General features: G+C 44.2%; 3 protein-coding genes across 3 annotated transcripts; 1 reads left to right on the forward strand and 2 right to left on the reverse strand.

The window, feature by feature from the left end:
* Positions 1-40: 40 nt before the first annotated feature.
* On the reverse strand, positions 41-1,112 carry CCR75_008445 (uncharacterized protein; the record flags this gene model as incomplete). Its single annotated transcript, XM_067966497.1, is given in 5 exon segments — positions 41-292; positions 311-381; positions 441-617; positions 809-1,026; positions 1,045-1,112. The coding sequence occupies 5 exon segments, from the start codon at positions 1,110-1,112 to the stop codon at positions 41-43; spliced, it is 786 nt and encodes a 261-aa protein (XP_067816557.1).
* Positions 1,113-2,061: 949 nt separating this feature from the next.
* On the reverse strand, positions 2,062-3,522 carry CCR75_008446 (uncharacterized protein). Its single transcript, XM_067966498.1, has 3 exons — positions 3,381-3,522; positions 2,973-3,311; positions 2,062-2,915 (listed from the first exon to the last, which is right to left on the reverse strand). The coding sequence occupies exons 1-3, from the start codon at positions 3,456-3,458 to the stop codon at positions 2,184-2,186; spliced, it is 1,149 nt and encodes a 382-aa protein (XP_067816556.1). The 5' UTR covers positions 3,459-3,522; the 3' UTR covers positions 2,062-2,183.
* A 13,843-nt stretch (positions 3,523-17,365) lies between these two features.
* CCR75_008447 (uncharacterized protein) lies at positions 17,366-19,082 on the forward strand (the record flags this gene model as incomplete). Its single annotated transcript, XM_067966499.1, has 2 exons — positions 17,366-17,930; positions 18,007-19,082. The coding sequence occupies 2 exons, from the start codon at positions 17,366-17,368 to the stop codon at positions 19,023-19,025; spliced, it is 1,584 nt and encodes a 527-aa protein (XP_067816555.1). The 3' UTR covers positions 19,026-19,082.
* Between the last annotated feature and the right edge of the window lie 238 nt (positions 19,083-19,320).

A 19,320-nucleotide genomic window follows, 5' to 3' on the forward strand; every position in this document is an offset into this window, starting at 1 on the left:
TCCTCAGGAAGTGTCTCTGGAAAAACATCGTTGAACTCATTTAAAAGAGTACTGATCGGTTGCAGTACCGTATCACTTTCTGGAATAACAGCACAGATTTTTTCACAAGGTAGACTTCATCGTACTCGGGTATCTTGGCTTTGCGTTCAAAGTCCACAGCCGCAACTTCCACAGCAATATCAGTAATTGGTTCCCGATTACTGCTCATCGACGGTACACAATCGTACGGAAACAAAATGTCATGAGACTGCCGATTAAACTGAGGTTGATACTTTTTTAAACCGCGGCCTTTCTAAGATGACATAATGACCAGAGCCCAATGGTTATTCCATGACTTGTAAATGCAAAATTTATATCGATCAAATACGATAGTTGCAATGCCTTTTTTAATGGAACGAGCTCGAATTAATGTTCATCAGATCTTGCGACTTGAGAGACACCAGAGTGTGTCATATTCTGAACCAAACCTGGGTGAAGGACATTATAGGTTGCACCACTGTCAAACATGATAGTGACAGGTGTTCCGTTAAAAATTCCTTGTTTACGAACAAGTTTATTCTCTGGATGTATCGCTTTTATAGCCGATGTCGATATCTCTTCCCCTTCGACAATTTCCCCTTCTTCGACTCAGCGAGCAAGAGAATGTGAAGAGTTAACCGCGTAAGATGCGAAACCATTGAAGCTAGCAGCCGATTGATTTAGTTAATTGCTATGAGCATGCTTCTCCTTATTTTGTTTTAAACTTGGAACATTGCTCGAAAACATAATCAGGCTTCTCGCAAAAGTGATATTTCTTCGACGAAGATACAGAAGATGATGAGGAAATGGTGTCGCGTAAATCCTGAGTCGATCTCCGTTGGCTCTGGGTCATTTTCCTGAGCATGCGGTGGTACGCAGTGGTAGAGTTGGTTGATAAGAATAAAGTTCACTTGAAGATGCACATGATCGGTACTGCACATATACTGCGAACGATTACTCTTACCGCGAACGTTATGCAATCTATCATATTCCAACGTAATTTCATAGCTTCAGAAAATGTAGCACACCGACGGAACATGAGTAGAGCTAAGAAGGCCTCGCATAAAGTACGAACTTCTGTCCAACTCGCCCATCTCCGTAACTTGCGTGATAGCTTCACGAAACGCGAAATGTCAACTTCCAAGTTTGGGCAACTATTTTGCTGAAGCGCTCAAAACTGATATCGCGAGCGTTCTTGCAAATCAGGGTTCAATTATTGATTGGCTACTCCAAATCTCCGACTATCTGAAGTTATGTATAAAAGCACGCAGAGCAATCACACAGATACTCTGCCAACCCGCCATTTTGATCGTACATTTATTAAGCCATTCTTGTAATTCTTTTGCCCACATCCCTCATATTCCTTTACAATGCATTTTTACCTTCTGATTTATACAATTTATTAATTTAACCATTCGATCTAGGACAAAATTTGTACTTCGGCTAGCATTTTGATTTTTTTGTTAATCGAGAATGAAGAAGGAAAACCAAATACAGCTTCATAAGTTTTTTTGGGCATTATTTCATTCATCTTTGGCGCCAACACCTGATATTGGATTTGCCGTATCTGAAATGTTCTTCCGATGGGAGTAAAATTAACAAAATTGGGGGGTGGAATCAACAAAATTGGGGGATGAGTTTATCAACACCCTTATTTAAAGTACAGGGTAAAAACAAAACTCGGGAACCATTAGAATTGCTAAATTGTGATTTGTAATCTTTTGACTTTGCTTATGACGAAAATAAATTGCTGCTGACTTTTATATAAAAATAATTCCCAGCAGCACTTGTTTGTCGAACATATAGGCCTTGATCACAATCACGATTTTTAGCAGATTAAATAATGACCAAGTCAACTTTTAGTTCGTTTTTCCGTTCCATATTTTTAAAACCCTGTGCGCTCTTCTGTACGACCTTACGGCTTTTGCAAGCTTTCCTGCCTCATCAATACATGCAAGTGTCAAGACACTGGCGTATGATATATGCCCGAGATCTTAACTGATCAAAGCATAGTTGAATAAACGCTTTTCCTCCGCCTGATGGCGCTTTTAAAATATCCCGTAACCTCTATCTTTAAAGAGCTAACTCATTACACTACCAAAGTATGTAGTAGAATCGAAAATAAAAAAAGAATAGTGGCATTACACACATTAAGCAAACAATCCTTAATCAACGTCCTCCCAAGCCGCCAGAATTTCCATCCGGTCTTTCATCAGAGTTTCATTTTTGTAATCCGCTACCTCACAAATAATACCTTTAAAGTTGTCTTCAAAAAGTGCCTTCAGCTGCGGCAAAATATCAACGGGTGGGGCATAGGTGCCACTATTGTTATCAATCACGAGCTTGTACACGTTATTATCGGTTCTGTGAATACGAAATTCACCGGCATACTTGACCGAATCGGCCGCACCCGAGTGCAGCATGTGCTTGGACATTAAGTCCTGAATTACGCTAGCACCCGTTTCGGAGAAGTACCACCCATTAAACGTGATGACATACGTATAAAGCACAGGCAAGTCGTCACGTCTTCCATACTTGATGAGCGCAAAAAAGTCGTCAGAAGACGACAAGTCGCCGTACTGTGTGCGTTTACTATTGTGTTCGTACACCAAAGCGTGTTGAGCTTTCACGCCATGACGTAATACAACCGATTCTTTATGTTTCGAGGAAAAAATGCGCTGAATCTTTTCGTACGACTTGCTCCATTCAAGGTCGCGAGGAAGAAAGTGGTGAATGTTATGGAGCTGAACAATGTAAGCCGAGGACGCGAGCTTTGCCTTTTTGGGAGTCAAGAAGGCCAAAACGTTCTTTGAAAGACTCGTGTGGACAGAGTAGCGGACAGGGCCGACTTCCCGCATCACGGCCCCTTCTTCCGCCTTTACCTTTTGGGGAATGACCTAAATTCACCGTGTTAGTTTTGACTTTAAGCAGCACAAAACACTATCTTAACGTACGGTGATGCTAATAACGCCAGCCCTTTGATCCTTTAAAGTAATTGGCAAGTCAAACGCATTTTCCTCGTCATCCACGGCATCGATCATGTCAAAGAAAGCAGAACCCAATTTGTCGTCTTTGTCCGTGTCCACGTCATACAAAGACAGCTTGAATGTCGAGTTTGGCCGGACATTTTCAAAGAAAAAGGTTTCATCCCACACCGGATTAAGTCCATTGAAAATAGGACGCGTTGAATCCATTGGCGTCCCATCGATTGAGATTCGAGTGACTGCATCACTTGAAGAGATGCTGCCACGGCGAAGCGCCCCTACCTCGAAATGGTCTCCGGCGTGCAGGTTCTAGCACGCACACATGCTCACTTTAGATATTGAAAAGCACAGATTAAATCGTGGCCCCAAAGAATTTACCGTTGCAGACTCAATCACGAGGTCAACATTGTAAACGTCGCTATTCGATGAGCCCAGTGAAAGGAACGAGAGGGCCATTGCTTGTGCGTTCCGAGTTGCCGAGGACAGAGACTATTGGCTAATGAACTCCGACACACAAGCGAGAGCTTGTAGAGTCGGGCACCAGTTGTTTTTCTTATAATGAGTGGCAACCATTTCTCTACCACATTGGATAGTCGGGCAAGATGGGTATTTAATAATAGAGGGAGTGCAAACCAGAAGCCAGGTTGTGCAGGCGAATGGTAAAGGTTTGTATAGCAATGTATATGAGCTCATGTTTGCATTGAATTTTTTCGTCGAATCTGCCCAGGACGACGACTTCTATCATTTGCAATTGGAACATGTAGGTTTTTTTTCTTATTCAGATTCTATCTTAGTACAATACAAAGCGTATAAGTAATTTTGCTTTTGAGATATTAAAAGTTTGGTGGTTGTCTCTATACCATTATTCCAGTCTAACCTCTTTTAAATGATATAACCCGTGGATAGCAAAAATATCAAGTATCGTACGTGATGTACCTCTCATACTTGATAACCTATCGAGCAAAAGAGGCGCGCACTCTGATTGGCACAAAATTAAAACAAGAGTTAAACTGCTGTTCTCCCTTTCGACCCAAAACACAACAAGAAATAACTTCCCAATTCCCCAAACCCCCCAGAACAGATGTTCTTAAAGCAAATTAGTTCTCGCAAAAAAAAGCTTGAAATCTGCCAAAAACATGATGAGTTGTCGCGTTTGACTCAAGCTACGTTTTGCGCTTGGGCAAAGCAATAATTTAACCTACCAAAGCCTCCTACCCAAAGCAAAATAAGTTTCATTTTAAAAAGGAGATACGAATATGAAGCATAGTGTAACGGGGCACTACTGACATTGACTGCTTCAGTACATGTCCACTTCGCACAACCTCCGTAACGGGGTGCATCGTTACATGAAATTAACACTTAAAGGTTGTTAATTAATAAATCATCTAAAAGGTGGATAATATTTCGAGGATATTACTTTATATAATAATGTTCAGAATTCTTATCCATAAATAGGTATAGACCATTAATCTATTTATTCCGCAGACTAATCAGCTGTAGGTGTAAACAAAAGAGAGAGACAGATAAGATAAGATAAGATAAGATAAGATAAGATAAGATAAGAATTCAATTGCATGTTTAATATTAGTTTTTAATTAAGTTAGAATTAACAGATAGAAAGAAGAGATACTTAATTATATTAATACAGTTTTCATTTTACCCCATTTAAGCTAGTTCCTTAAAGAGAAGTCTTCCTCTACACGTACTAGTGTGCGTCAAATAACGGAAGGCACCACCCGCAACTGAAGCAAGGCGAAGTGGACTTGTATAGAAGCAGTACAAGTCGTAGTGCCCCGTTACAGCCTCAGTGCGAGTAATGCCTCACGTCACGTCACGTGCACTAGTACGTGCAGAGGTTGACTTTCTTCAAACCACTTGCTTTAAACAGGGTCAATTAAAAACTGTATTAATATAATTAAGTACTTCTGTTCTATCTACTTAATACTAACTTAATTATAAACTAATACAAAACATGTAATAAAGTCTTATCTGTCTTTCTCTTTGCGCGCGTCCAGCGCTGACTGGACCGCGAACAAAGTAGATATAATGGTATATATCTACCAAGGATAAGCTTTCCGAATATTACTATGTAAAGTAATATTCTACAAATATTATCTACCTTTTATATTATATATTAATTGGCAACCTTTTACTGTTAATTTTATGTTAGGATACACCCCGTAACATCACCCCTCCCTTAAACGACAATCACTCTGACTGCCATGGGGTTAGAGTGGTCACTATAAGACACTTTATTAAAACAATCTTGATTGGTCAGATTCTTTTTTCAATTCTATCTCATGGTTAACAAGTCCATGCGGTATGCGAATAGTGCGGCGCCTTCGGCTGCGGTTCATGCAGCCGCGGGCGACGCATTTTTGTCTCTTGCAGCTGACGTTCCTTCTGCCGTAGTATCATCTTCTCTCGCAACTCTAAATGTTGCGGGTGCACGGAAAGCGAAAGCTCTTTGGAGGTCGACTACGAATGCGATTCGGACAAAACGTGGCCTGATCATCGTCAGGCGGCGGACTATAAGCCTCCGAATGAGGGGGCTCAATCGGATAAACGTGCTGATAGCATTCGCCAAAGCATGTTTGGTTCCGACTTGGAGGATGATTCCTCATCGCCAGCACCGTCTCCCGTGCCGTCACCCCCATATATTTCTGTGCGTGGTGATGGCGATGGCGTAAGCCATCGTAATATATGTTCTTGTGGTACCCCTGCTTCAGTATGTACCACTCAGGTAATCGGAGACACTAAAATGACTCGTCTGCCCTGAGAAGAAACCGTGGCTTTTGCCGAAAAGCTAATTATAGCTTTTCTGAAGAGACTGCTCCTCACAATAAATATCCCTTATTTATTGCGACAATGCTACATGGCCTTGTTCCCCGCGCGAAGAACTTTCGCGCTGTGGAAGAATTTTATTTTGATGCTTTTTTAAGCATCGATGGTGTAGTGGCAGCAAAAAGCGAGATAAAGTCTCGCTTATGCAAGCCCGGAGCGCGTTCATTCGCAATGTCAAAGACATTGGACGCGAAGACTGGCTTCAAAGACTTAACGCGATTCGCGTTAAGCTTGAGAAACGAACTCCAACCGGTGCAAGGTATGAATTGCATCGGTTCTGTCGTGTGGCAGGACTTCTATGCCTCACGTGGGGTGGTTCCTGTCCGTGTTGTGCTGACAACACGAAGCGAGTAAAAAAGATGTCTATCCCCTTTCTTCGCCCTGGGGAAGGGCTCGCATCTTAATCGAGATGCGCAAAGTGATTGACGTTTTGCAATCGATTTACAGGCGCCAGGGCGCGTGTTTTTCGATGGACCTTTTGATCCATCGGATAGATCTCGTCATACAGACGGACGAGGCCCTCAACGTCAACAACCAGCTGGGAACAAGGCTCCCATCTGTCATGTGAAGGTGGATAACTGCGCAAGCGAACAAGATAACTAGTTCGCTGCTTCTTCACATCACGGTGGTTTTGAATACGTTCCACAAGGAAACATTGACCACCGTGGGAATCCACCAATGGTTGCGGCGGAGGAGGGAAAATTAGATCCGACCCATGTGTCGGATTTAGAGTCGAAGTTCGACAACTCGATCACTTCCTCCATGATTTGGAGGAGGGGCTTGGTCACGAGCGCGGTAAGCGTCGCTCGTTGGAGCAGACGGTGCAGACTCATCATATCGAATGGTCGTTAGACCGTTCAAAAAGTGCGTACTCCATGTTGGAGTACGAACGGACATATCACGCTCTTCGTTGTGAGCTGTCTTCCGCTCATCGCGATTTTGAGGATCGTCGGACCCGGCATGAGAATTTCCAGATATAACATGAGAATCTGGTTCGTGATCACAAGAATCTTTTAAAGATTCTTGAAAAGGGTGGTCAGATCCGTCCTCCGAAAGAGACTGCGTACTGACAGTACGGGCGGAGCCGACCAACGTAAAACGTGAGTGTGTTCGCATCCTACATAGTAATTCTATTGTGTACGCATTTCTCTGCGATGCAGTACACAAAAAGGCACAATGAACTTGGGCCTCATGAAACTAGAAGGATCATCTATTGGGTGGGTATGCGTGGATGGCGTAAGCCATTCGCGAAGAACGGTGTATGCGTTGTAGGCGCATGCACCAAATTATTGATGGCGAATTCGATCATCAGTAAAAGCTCGCTCAAATTCGGATACGATTGGACGCTACCTCGAACTATCTCCTCCAGGACGGGATTTACGCGTTCCGTCTGACCGTCTGTCCCTGGATGATCAGAAGTTGATATAGTCAGCCGTGTTCCGAGAGATCGAAATACGGATTGCCTAAACTCCGCCGTAAGCCGTGGTTCTCTATCTGAGACCAGTTCAGGGAATTCGAATACCGTGCCGATAAAGACGGGCACAGCCGGGAGCCGTGATCTACTCTGGTGCTGCAGCAAGATATACCATCTTGCTGAATCTGTCAACAAAAACAAGGATTCCACTGTTTCTGTGATCGTCCCTGGGAAATCCGAAGACGAAGTCCATCGATACGGACTGCCAACACTCTGCCGGAAGTGGGAGAGGTTGTAGAGGTGCACGGGATGAAGGGCTAGGCTTCACCGTTGGCATACCTCGCAACCACGAATGTACTTGCGCACGAACTGATACTGGCGGGGCCAGTAAAAGTATCGACTTACCGTTAGGTAAGTCTTCTCACGTCCACAATGCCCACTTGTTGGTGCATAGTGACACTCATACATGACGCGCAAGCGCAAATCATTGTGAGTTGGGACGACGGCACGTGGAGTGTCGCCGGATACGGCTGTGTAATACAATAAGCCGTTGCGTGTTGTGTATCGATCATATGACGATCGATATAAAGCTGGTAACTCTAAAAGATTTATTGGATGGATTCATCACATGATCCATCAAACGCAGAAGGTCCTTATCTTCTGCGAAGGCTTTCTTTATGTCATCTAAACAAGGTTGATGACGAACACTTGAAACGAGTGTTGCAACAGTGGCATTATTTTCAGGGTTGGAATGCGCAGCCAGCTCGGAATCGGGTCAGCGTGATAACGCATCAGCGACGACATTAAGTCGTCCTGGTTTATATTCCACGGAGAAATTATACTCCGCGAAGAAGGATAGCGACCTCGCCACTCTTTGCGAGATGTGTGGGCTATTACGGCCATGAGTAATGACGCATGGTCCGTATATACGATGAACGGTCTATCTCCTCGGGGATAGATCCTAAACTTAGCCAGTGCATAATTATGGCAAGGAGTTCCTTGTCATGCATAGCGTAATTGCGTTCAGCTGGTTGCAGCTAACGCGATTGGTAACAGATGACGCGCTCCGCGCCGTCTGTATCGAATTGCAATAACGCACAGACGATTGCGAAATCGCTGGCGTAACCAACCACATGGAATGGTCTGTTTTGATCTTCAATCGCCAAGAAGGGCGATTGCATCAAGCTTTGCTTGATACCTTCAGAGGAACGCTGACAATCAGCGTTTTATAGCCATTTCTCGTGTTTTTTTAAGAGACGAGATAGACGAACTGACATCTCGGCATAATTGCGGGAGTACTTGTGCAAGTACGCCGCTAATCCAAGGAACTTTTAAAGTCCCTTGATATCGACTGGAATCGGCCAGGCGGTAATTGCCTTGATCTTTTCGGGATCAGGGCGCACGCCATGTCTACCGACGATGCACCCAATAAGTGGTATTTCGCTTGCAGCGAATATACACTTCTTGAAATTTGCGTACAACTTATGCGTTCGCATAAGTGTAAGAACCTGACGAACGTGAGTTTTATGAACTTCCACGTCCGTCTTTCCGTCCATGGCCCGGCTATGGACGAATACATCGTCAAAATAACTCGGTGCGAATTCTTGCACCGGTCTCAACGGATTCATTACGCATATGTTGAATGTTGCAGGGGCTTTACTAAGCCCCTGTGGTACTACTAGCCATTTACAGAGCATCCCTCTGGAGTGCTCACTGCTGTGAACGGAATGTCCCGTTCACGCGTAAGGATCTGATAGAACCCATCCATCAGATCCATAGACGAAAAGATGGTACTCTTAGACATACCATCTATTATTACGTCTTTTCTAGGTATCGGCGTTCGAGCCGGTACCGCTGCAGCATTCAATTTATTGAATGCGTGAACTATCCGCCACCCTCCTGTGGCATTTCGCACACGGAAGGTCGGAGAGCTATGTGGGGAGGTTGACTCCCTTACATGTCCCGGTAAGGAATTTATCGATCGCAAGTACTTGTTCACGAGGCAGCGGCCACTGCTTTATGACACAGTACTTCGAGCCCGGTTTGAGCTCGATCTCATGTTGAGTGCCTTTATCCTTAGGCAACTCGCATGAAATATTTTACGGAATACATCCCTGAATTCAATCAAATCCTTGTAGAGACGATTTGTCTTAAGTGACTCCAAGGATTAAGAAGTATATATCTCAATCCGAGTCTTTATATCGACGACACTTTCGTCCATCGATGAGCTTCTAAGAACCCGTTCATTCTCTGCAAAATTTACCACTGACCGAAAATCGGTTACGTATTCGTCCTCTGTGACAAATATGCAGATTTGCTTGATGCTACCACTATGCAGATCTCTCAAGAACCGCTTGGGTTCCAGGGTTAGTATTTGCGTTATCTTCGAAGTTAACTTCGGAGGCGCATACAGATCAAGATATAAGCGCCTACTCTTGATCCGTCATTAACCGAGACAGTCAATGTCTCGGTTTCTTCCTGGGATTTATCCACAGGCTGCCGAGGTATTGATCCCTCGGGATGCTGAAGTCTAGTCACTTCAGCATTAACTATTTGGAGAGATCTCTCATCAAGTACGTGGGGACTCATTCCATCAATGTCATCCGACTGTGATTGCGCTATAACAGTCGGGTCCTCTACAGTCGACTCTCTACTTGAACTAGAATCATCGGGTTGACCCTTTTGGACAACCGGTATATTCCTTGAATGTCGCGCGCTAGCTCCATTGGTTCTGGACCTCCAAGCTCATGTCGTCCTGGAGGACGATACGATGACGAACTAGCTTGAGCCTGTCTCAAGCTAAAGTCCTGTTCAGCAAAGGATATTTCTTTTTCAGGCGTATCCAGTTTCAAGCGGAACGGATGGGTCTTGACGGGACCATCTGTAAGACCTTGCATGAACACCGTAATCAACGTGTGTTCATGAACTGGTTTTTTTGTAATACAACTCGCTAAGAGTCGTATGTGCTGGGCATATGCGTGAACATCAAGCTTGCCTTGCTTGAGTTTCAGAAGCTCTGAACGAGCTCTGAACTCAGCCCTTGGCAGTTCAAACGTTTGTTTGAGCCGGGCTTTAAAAGCCTCTAGCGTCTCAAAGACGTATGGGTCGCGCAACTTAAGGCCCAATGCCCAAGTTTTGGCACGACCTGCCAAATTTGATTGAGCGAATGCGACTTGCATTTGCTCGTCGACGATGTGACGTGCCCTTATGGCATCGTCCAACTTGACAAACCATCTTAAAAGGGAGTCTTCTTCGACTGCGCTATACTAATAGATGTCAATCTTTAAGGTTTCCGGACGACGCGAGTGCGTCATCCCAGGTACAGGGGTCTGTACCTGCTGTAAGCTCAACAGTTCTGCCTATTGAGAGCCTTGCTAATTAAGCAAGACTACCTTCACCTTCGCCTCGTCAAGTTCATGTTGTGTGAACCTGGCGATGGATGAATGATGGGCATCTCTGTCCAAACCGGACAGCATGGCCAAGATTGCATCATTCCCGACGGTCAAACTCATTCGTTCGACCGCACTCCGTTCTATGTCACTTAGAAAGGAGTAGCTATCACGCGAAACGTGATGCACATTCCCACTATCAACTAACATGTCCATGTTAGATGATGAAACTGAGGTCCTTGAACGGACTACAAAATGCTACCAGGTGAAACGGGGCACTACTGACTTGTACTGCTTCAGTACAAGTCCACTTTGCACAAACTCAGTGCGAGTGATGCCTCACGTCACGTCACATACACCAGTACGTGCAGAGGAAGACTCTTTATGAAACACTTGCTTTAAAGAGGGTAAATGGAAAACTGTATTAATACAATTAAGTTCTTCTGTTATATCTACTTAATACTAACTTATTATAAACTAATACAAAACATGTAATAAAGTTTATCTGTCTTTCTCTTTGCGCGCGTCCAGCGCTGACTGGACGGCGAAGAAAGTCGATATAATGGTCTATATCTACCAATGGATAAGCTTTTACAATATTACCATGTAAAGTAATATTTTCCAAATAGTATCTACCTTTTTGATAGTATTTTAATGAACAACCTTAAGTGTTAATTTCATGTAATGCTACACCCCGTTGCACAAAAGATTCAACCAGACTCGAGGCAAAGGTAGATTGTTTTACAGAATCTTCTTCTTACACAAATGGCTGATGATGCTTTATATTGACTTTATTGCGCGCTCGCACTGTCAAACACCCCGAATTAGATCAAGTGTTCGCAGAGTTAGTTCTTCAATGCATAGCCCGACGTGTCTGTGTCACAACAGAGTTTATCAAGTCAAAAGGTGCAAGGTTCGCAGAGCACCTAAATATCGAAAACGTGCCATCCTTCTCAAATGGATAGATTGAGAAGCTTAAGTCTCGCCATGACTTTGGCACTTTCATTTCGCACGGCAAGAGCGGATCTGCTGACATGGAGATATGGAGACGATTGAAGAAGCGCTACCATCCCTGAAAGAAAAGCAACAAAAATACGCGACATCTATAATATGGATGAGCCTGATCCCTTCTATCGAATGTCTACGAGCAAAACGATGGCGCGCACGAACTCGACAGGTCAAAGTAACACGAAAACAAGATTTGCTTTTGCCTCCACTGCAAATGCAGATGGCTGACATCGGCTCCACCGTTCATCATTGGTCACGCGCAAAAATCTCGAGCACTTAATAAAAAATCTGGCGAGGAGCTTGGCTCCTATTTTGTTGGAGTAAGAAGCTGGATGACAAGGAAACTCTTTCGAGAGCGGCTGAAGCGCTTTGAAGATGAATTAAAGCAAAGAATTGACAAGTCACACTTCTGTACAATAATGCGTCTTCGCACATCCTTGGAGAATTGGAAATCTCTAATGCTGAACGGATTCCTGTCCCGCCAAATGCAACATTAAAGATTCTCAGCCTATGGATGCTGGAATCGTTGCAGCTTTTAAACTTCGTTATCGCCGCTATCAGCTGCTAGACGCGCTCGATCTGGATCAGCAAGACGCTACCAATATTTTTAAAGTTGTTCAGCTTTCGGCAATGCGATGGAGCAAAGCTGCAAGGAAGAGTTGCCAGAATAAGTCATCGCTAATTGCTTGATACACACTGGACTCTTGGACAACTAAATTTAAGCCCGCAATGAAGCGGACCTCGACAACCAGAAAGAAGCAATCGAAAACGAACTTCAAGATGCGATCGACGCCATTCATATTCGCTATCTGATGTCAGTCGCAAACCATCTCAATCCAATCGAGGGAGGCGCACGGTGAGTTGACGGACAATGAGCTAGTAGAATTGTCGTTGGGCAACGCAGGAAAAAAATCCCGAGGTTTTCGACGATGGCGACAATTCAGACGAAGTATGTTTGCCAATTTCACTGCAGCTGAATGCTGTGAGCGCTGTGGAAACAATGCTTAACGTCGAAAACAAAGATCACACAGCAGCGATGAAGGTCCTGCGTGATCTACAACGCAAAATTCGCGCACAAAAACACGCCAGACAACCCTAGATGGTTGGTTTACAACAGATATAGAGATCTTTTCCAAAATGATATTCTGCTAGAATTTTATTAGGTATAAGATACCATAGGATATTGATTATGGCCATAAAAACGGCATTGGTAGACCTCAAAAGTATTGATAACGGAAGATATTGTCTTTGGAGGATCATTTATCGGAGATTAGACCACGAAGATAAGGAAACCCTAAGATAATGATCAACTCAAATTATAATATATGTTTGATAAGCTTTGACAAACAGTTAAAAGACAACAAATTGTCACCAAAATCGTCATGTTCTTAAAACCCGCGTTTTACGCGGGTTTGCATGATCCAAAATGCTTAATGCAGCTTTTAGCATGTCATGTAGCAAAAAGTATAGCTTAGTGCAAGTGCCTTTGCACCACATAGCGATGAAAAGTGAGATATCCGCCGGAGTCGTCGGTGCCGACAGTCTTAACTGAAATACGGCAGGAACGAACAAAAAATAAGCGAATGATTAGTAAGTAGCAGTAACCAAGTCTTCGTTTGATTGATATGTAGCCGTGTCCGTTGATCAAACCCCAGCACGCAAAAGAGCTATAACGAATTTCGGTCTCGGCGAAGCCAACACTCCGGCTTGGGCAACTGTTTGGCCTTGGGTTTTGACTTTAAGCTCAATTTTTTTCCTTTCGGACGACCCGGCTGACACTGACTCGGTGCAATACGGAGGTCAGGTGATTTATGGCTTGTGTAATGTCTCAAATGAGGCGATTAAATTTTTGGGTAAGCATACTCATACGTCTCCCCGCCACGGCGGGATTCCTAAAAGAGAGCAGTCCCAGCTCGCTTGCTCTGTACAAGGCCATAAATATGGATAGTCATGTGATGGGTACGCATGCTTTGGCAGTTCATTGAGTCTAATTGGCAGTGGCTGCCTCCCATTTTCGAAAGGGTTCTCAGATGGAGGGTCTGCTCCCGTTCGCGAACCGGGCCTTGTAAAACCTTTGGACAAAGACGAATCGGATGCGGTAAGTATGCACCCCTGACGCCATCACTTTCTAACTTGATTTGGGTAAAGTGACCGTGCAAAGACACAACCCCTCTTCATAATCCACAAGACTTCTGCATGGATCGCGAGAAGTGGCCATTGGCTTGGCAAACGTTAGGCTGCGATTGACCGTTAAGGGCTGTCCGTGTCAGTAATATTAACACCAGTACCTCTACAAGAGATAAATCCACTTAAGCGTTTAGCGAAGGTCGGTCTCCGATCGCATAAGAATCAATCAGCTTCTGCCTTTGGCAAGGTCAGACTCAAGCCGCGGATATTGACTGATTGTTGAGAGAATCTTCAATTTTACGAGCGCATTGTCTGCAACCCTGTATTTTCTTGTTTAGAATGGCACCAAGAATGGATGAGCACCGTGCTTTTAAAAGCCGGATGTTCTGCTGTATCACGTGCGTCAATTCGTCTTCCCGGGCAAACTTCTCGTAATTTCAGATCAGCAGGCACATGTAGCGAGCGGCCCGCATATGACGTTCTCAAATTGTGTGACCCCAAAAGGCGGGTGCGACTAGGTGGCCCTAAATATTTGACAGTGAGATAAAGCGCTGACTAGCGACAGCGACAATCCGTTGTTAATCTACGATCGGCTTCGTTGTCATTGCCGATTATTTCGTCTCAATAGTGTCTGTAAAGCACTATTGTTTGGTCGTCTGTTTACATACAAATAAGCTAACAACATTAAGCTTTCGACTTATTTCCGGTTTTGTCTTCTGCTGAACAGATGATCATATTGGAATATGAGCAGTTACGTCTTTCAACGAGTCTTCACCACACGGTTTTTGATATAGCTGGTGCCAACGGACGTCTTTTGCTTGTCACAGGACTAGGACACTTCTCCTGCGTCTTTGTGTGACTCGTCTAGAGGCCTGCTAAGCTACTTGATATGTAATTCGCAAAATGTAAAAGAAATTTTTAGGTGAGTGTTTTGGCCACTCGGCGTCACGGAGAAGGCCTCCGCGGCTACGACCACTGGCGCGAGCACACGGATGAGGAGGCGGCTGTGCTATTATTGACCACGATGGCGGGGCGTCTTTATCTTGATAGAGTACTGGGTCACTTTACAAGGCGGCGTGGTGATTCTCTTGACATTCAATTGCCGGCGCAAGCAGAAGTGTGGTGTAAAAAAATTGAACATTCGGCGATCGCTGTATTCATTTTTAGGCAACGAATTCGTAGACATGTATACCGCTTTTTCCTTAAACGTAACACGAGGAATATCTTAGTGTAGCCCCATTGATTGCTTAAGGTCCCTCAGCTTAGGGTTGACCGTGTTCAATGGATGAAGGCAAGCGCTCCCTAAATCTCCTGGATTATCAAGAAATTGTTCTTCGCCTCCTGTGTATGGGTCGGCCTCAACAGCAATTCAATCACGGGGAGGGGGCGGGTGGTGTACCTTATTCACACTGCGCACTCTGACCGTGTCATTGCGGACTTCGTTGACGTTATGGATGACATGGCTATCGATCAGGCGGTCTAGTCGACTTCATGGGATCGGACGATGCCGATTAATTTACAGGGTCTAAAAACGAGTAAAGCAGCGCCGGCGCGGCTACGAAACACCTTGAGACGCTGCACACAAAGACACTCGTGTACCCGGACGCAATACATTGCCTACAATATGCAGGATGCTCGACAGGATCATCTCATCCGCCCGGGCCAAAATCTAGCCAAGACCTCACAACAGTTGTGGTTACATACCAGGCGCTTCATGCTGATTACACAAATTGGCCGTCGCTGGTCTCAGCCGTTAAAACCGTGAGGATTTAACAGCCATAACAACAATTTTTATAAGGATTCGGATGCACTTTTCGTTACAGCTCTAGCAGATTATCAATCGCATTTTCACTGGGGAAGTTCCCTTCATTCTCTTGCAAAAAAGGAAACTCAGCAGATGCATCTCCATTCTCCAAAAGAATACACAACATCCGTTATATATCTTGCGACCCAGTTGCAAACGTAATCTAATGAAACCCATCAAAATCTCGCAACACGCGGCAGGCAGACGTTAAAATCAGTGATGACGATGCTATCCGTCCTGCTATAGCGACGAGTGATACGAATCTGGCTGCATTCGTGTTCATTCTCTCGCTCGACTTTCGTAAGGCGTACGACATTAATGATATAAAGGATGTATGTATAAATTTAAAATAATATATGTTTTATCAATGCGTCAATTTAGGTTTGCGCAACGCTACGTTCAGCTGATTGTTCGGTTGCATATGACAGATCGGCTACATTCATGCTGAATGGGGAGCGGTCCGCTCCGATTCCAGTCGTATCCGATTAACGCCAATGTTGCCTGCTTGCCTCACTGCTATAGTTGTTAGTGATTAGCAATTAGGCATTGCATTGCGATCATGCAATCGCCGGCGTTGACTAGGCTTACGGTGCCTGGTTGTACGTCAAACAGACTTGCGATCTATGCGCTAGTCAGTGATACGTATCTCTTTTGAAGGAGGCACAACAGCTAGGACCGGTGCTTCGCCTTGTTCTCTATTGGTGCTTCGTCTGGTGCTTCGTCTTGTCTACAAGCCCGGTCAGATAAACATAGGCTGGTACATCTTAATCGCAGATAGAGCAGTGGAATTTGAGCCAACGAGTCTACACACAGTAGACAGTCTCATGAATTAGATGACATGACCGTCGTCCAGCCGGGGAAAGAGTGCACTTTTTGAGCTATAAAGTTGAAATAGAGGACCTGGATGAAGAAATTTACATGCAGCCGCCTGAAGAACTTATAAGCACAGACAGCCCGAATCATATGTGCAAGCTCAAGCGGTCGCTTTATGGACTCAAGCAGGCGCTAAGCATGTGGAATCAAATCATCGACGAGTTCATTATCAATCTAAATTTTAGCAAGTGATTCAGATCAGCGTCTACATCAAGCGCACAAATTTTATTTACACTCACGTTGATTGGAAAGAGCGGCTATATTGAATAAAAACATCGGTGGGGTGTGACTTATAGCCCTTAAATCGAACTAAGATAACGTTTATAGTTCTGCTCCAACTTTTTATTATTATTGCTTCTCATTGTGTTTTTTTTTTACCATTGTAGCACGTGTGTAGCCCAACTCATAAGGGCCATGAAGACTTGACGTCATCCTCACCTTCCAATTTGACCGATGGCGTTTGTACGACGGTGATTGTCTCATGACGGTTGTTTGGCTGCTTTTGACTGATGGAGTTTATCGGATGGCATGGGTCCAATGGCGTGTGTCAAAACGACGTTTGTATAAAAAGTGCATCGCAATTGGACGCCTGGGATTCGGAAGCTTTAGCGACGCTTGCTCACGGCAGTTGTGATTGCAACTAGTATGAGCATAAGGTGGCACTGATTCTTGACAACATCATTCTACCGTCCAGTATATGTACGTCCGTAGTGTTCAAAATCCCGGTCTTAACACTTGCCTAAGTTAGTTTTTTTTCCTGGCTGTTAGCTAAACTCTCAAAAAATGGTGCGTCACAAAATCGCCGATTTGCCAATAACACGTTGCAATTTCAATTGCTGATTTTTGCACAAAATTGATATCGTTTTATCTGGCACACATTATACTCGTATTTAATTCCTCGATCATGGACCATCGTAAGGTCTTCATGTTCTCTTTGACTCTTCTACTCTCCTCCGTCCAAGCATTCAATCACGTGTTGCTCGTACATCTCCATCCTTGTCTTAATGCCCGCGAACTATTGCTCTCTTCCGAGCTCTCGCGCTCGGAAAGACGCGAAAAAGTTTTTCAAACCTTGACTCGTTCCGTAAGCGACGTGCAACGCAGCGTCTCGAGCTTCATTGAGGCCCAAAATGAAGTGAATCTTACCGTTTCTCGGCTTTGGATACAAAATACTTTGATTGTTCGCTATCAGTCCGATCATCATGGGTTCCATAGCGTTCTCAAACAGAATCTTCGCTGGTTTCCAGGAGTACTTCAAGTCGAGGAAGATACTCGAGTATTGCGACTCATCGAAGCCCACCAAGACAAAAATATAGCCAGCTTGGACCTAGAAAAGCCTCAGAGTAATATTAAATTGCTCCATGCCCCCCAATTGTGGAACAAAGGGGTCAAAGGAAAACATGTAATAGTTGCAAGCATCGACTCGGGTGTGCGGTACACACATGACGCACTCCGACAAACTTTTAGGGGTATATTGCAATACTACAATAAATATAGATTGAATATCACTCGACTCATTTGCTTGTTTTTGTGAATATGATCAAGGGACATTGTCGAATGGAAACGTCGACTTTGACTATTCATTCTGGTTTCCACCCACAACGGACATGTCAAAAGAAACACCGGATACGGCCGATAAAGTCGGGCATGGGACACACACAATGGGGACGGCCGTTGGTGGAAATGGAATTGGAATTGCTCCCGAAGCAACATGGATTACAGCGCGTGCGTTTGATGTTTGGGGTGCAGCAAAAAAGAGCGATTTTTTAGTAGCAGCACAATGGGTGCTCTGTCCTACGAAGCTTGATGGTTCCAAAGTGAATTGCTCTCTTGGTGCGGATGTGATTACAAATTCCTATGGTGTGGATCGCTCGACTTCGGAGTATTCCCATTGGACTTGGCTACAACCTATTATTGATACGTGGCGTGCCGCGGGCGTCTATCCGGTCTTTGCTAGTGGAAATACCAATGGTTTCTTGTGTGGTAGTATCTACTATCCTGGAAGTCAGGAAGATACGATTGCGGTGGGCGCTTTAATTGGAGGGTTTTCATTATGGGGTGCGAGTGGAAAAGGCCCAAGTTTGGATAACAAATGTAGTGTGCAAAATCGAAACGGTTTAACCTCGTCTTTTCGGAATAATTATGTGATTAAACCGGACTTTGTTGCGCCTGGTGTCGGCATTCGGTCGGCCATGAGTGTCAAGGATCATGCCTTTACGCGGTTCACTGGCACTTCGATGGCAACTCCCCATGTGGCTGGTGCCATTGCACTACTTCTTAGCATATCCTACTTGCCAGAAGAACGTTTAAAGATAAAGCCTCCGCCGTATAAAGTGCTACTGCAAAGTCTTTCGAACACGACGACGCGAGGGCTATCCAAGCCTTTTTTGGTCCCTAGCAAATGTGGGAACATTTCGTATCAGGACTATCCAAACAACATTTACGGATGGGGGCTCGTGAATGTTTGTGAAGCGGCAAACAATTTAGGATTTCGTTGCGATAATATAGCAATAGGTTATGAAAACAAGCCGATCGAATTTACAGCAATTATTGCGACAGAGTGAAAAATAACGTTCCGTATAGGATGATTTAAGCTTTTGAAAGTTTTAAATCGATTTTCGTGGCAAAGGTAATGGTGTGAATATGTAAACAACATAGTGAGCGTTTGATTACATTTCTATTCACCATCTAGTTAGCAAATAGCAACGTTCTTTGACACCTGCATTAAGATAAAAGTTTGTGTTTTAATACTTAAAGCGTTTAATTATCATTGTATGGAAAAGTAATTTAAAAAATATCGCATCAGTTTTGGTGATCAACGATTTGAACTTGGCGAACAGAAGCTTAAGTAAATGCTTG

Source organism: Bremia lactucae, linkage group LG14 (assembly GCF_004359215.1).
Source record: "Bremia lactucae strain SF5 linkage group LG14, whole genome shotgun sequence".
In the NCBI taxonomy this organism is placed as follows: domain Eukaryota; phylum Oomycota; class Peronosporomycetes; order Peronosporales; family Peronosporaceae; genus Bremia; species Bremia lactucae.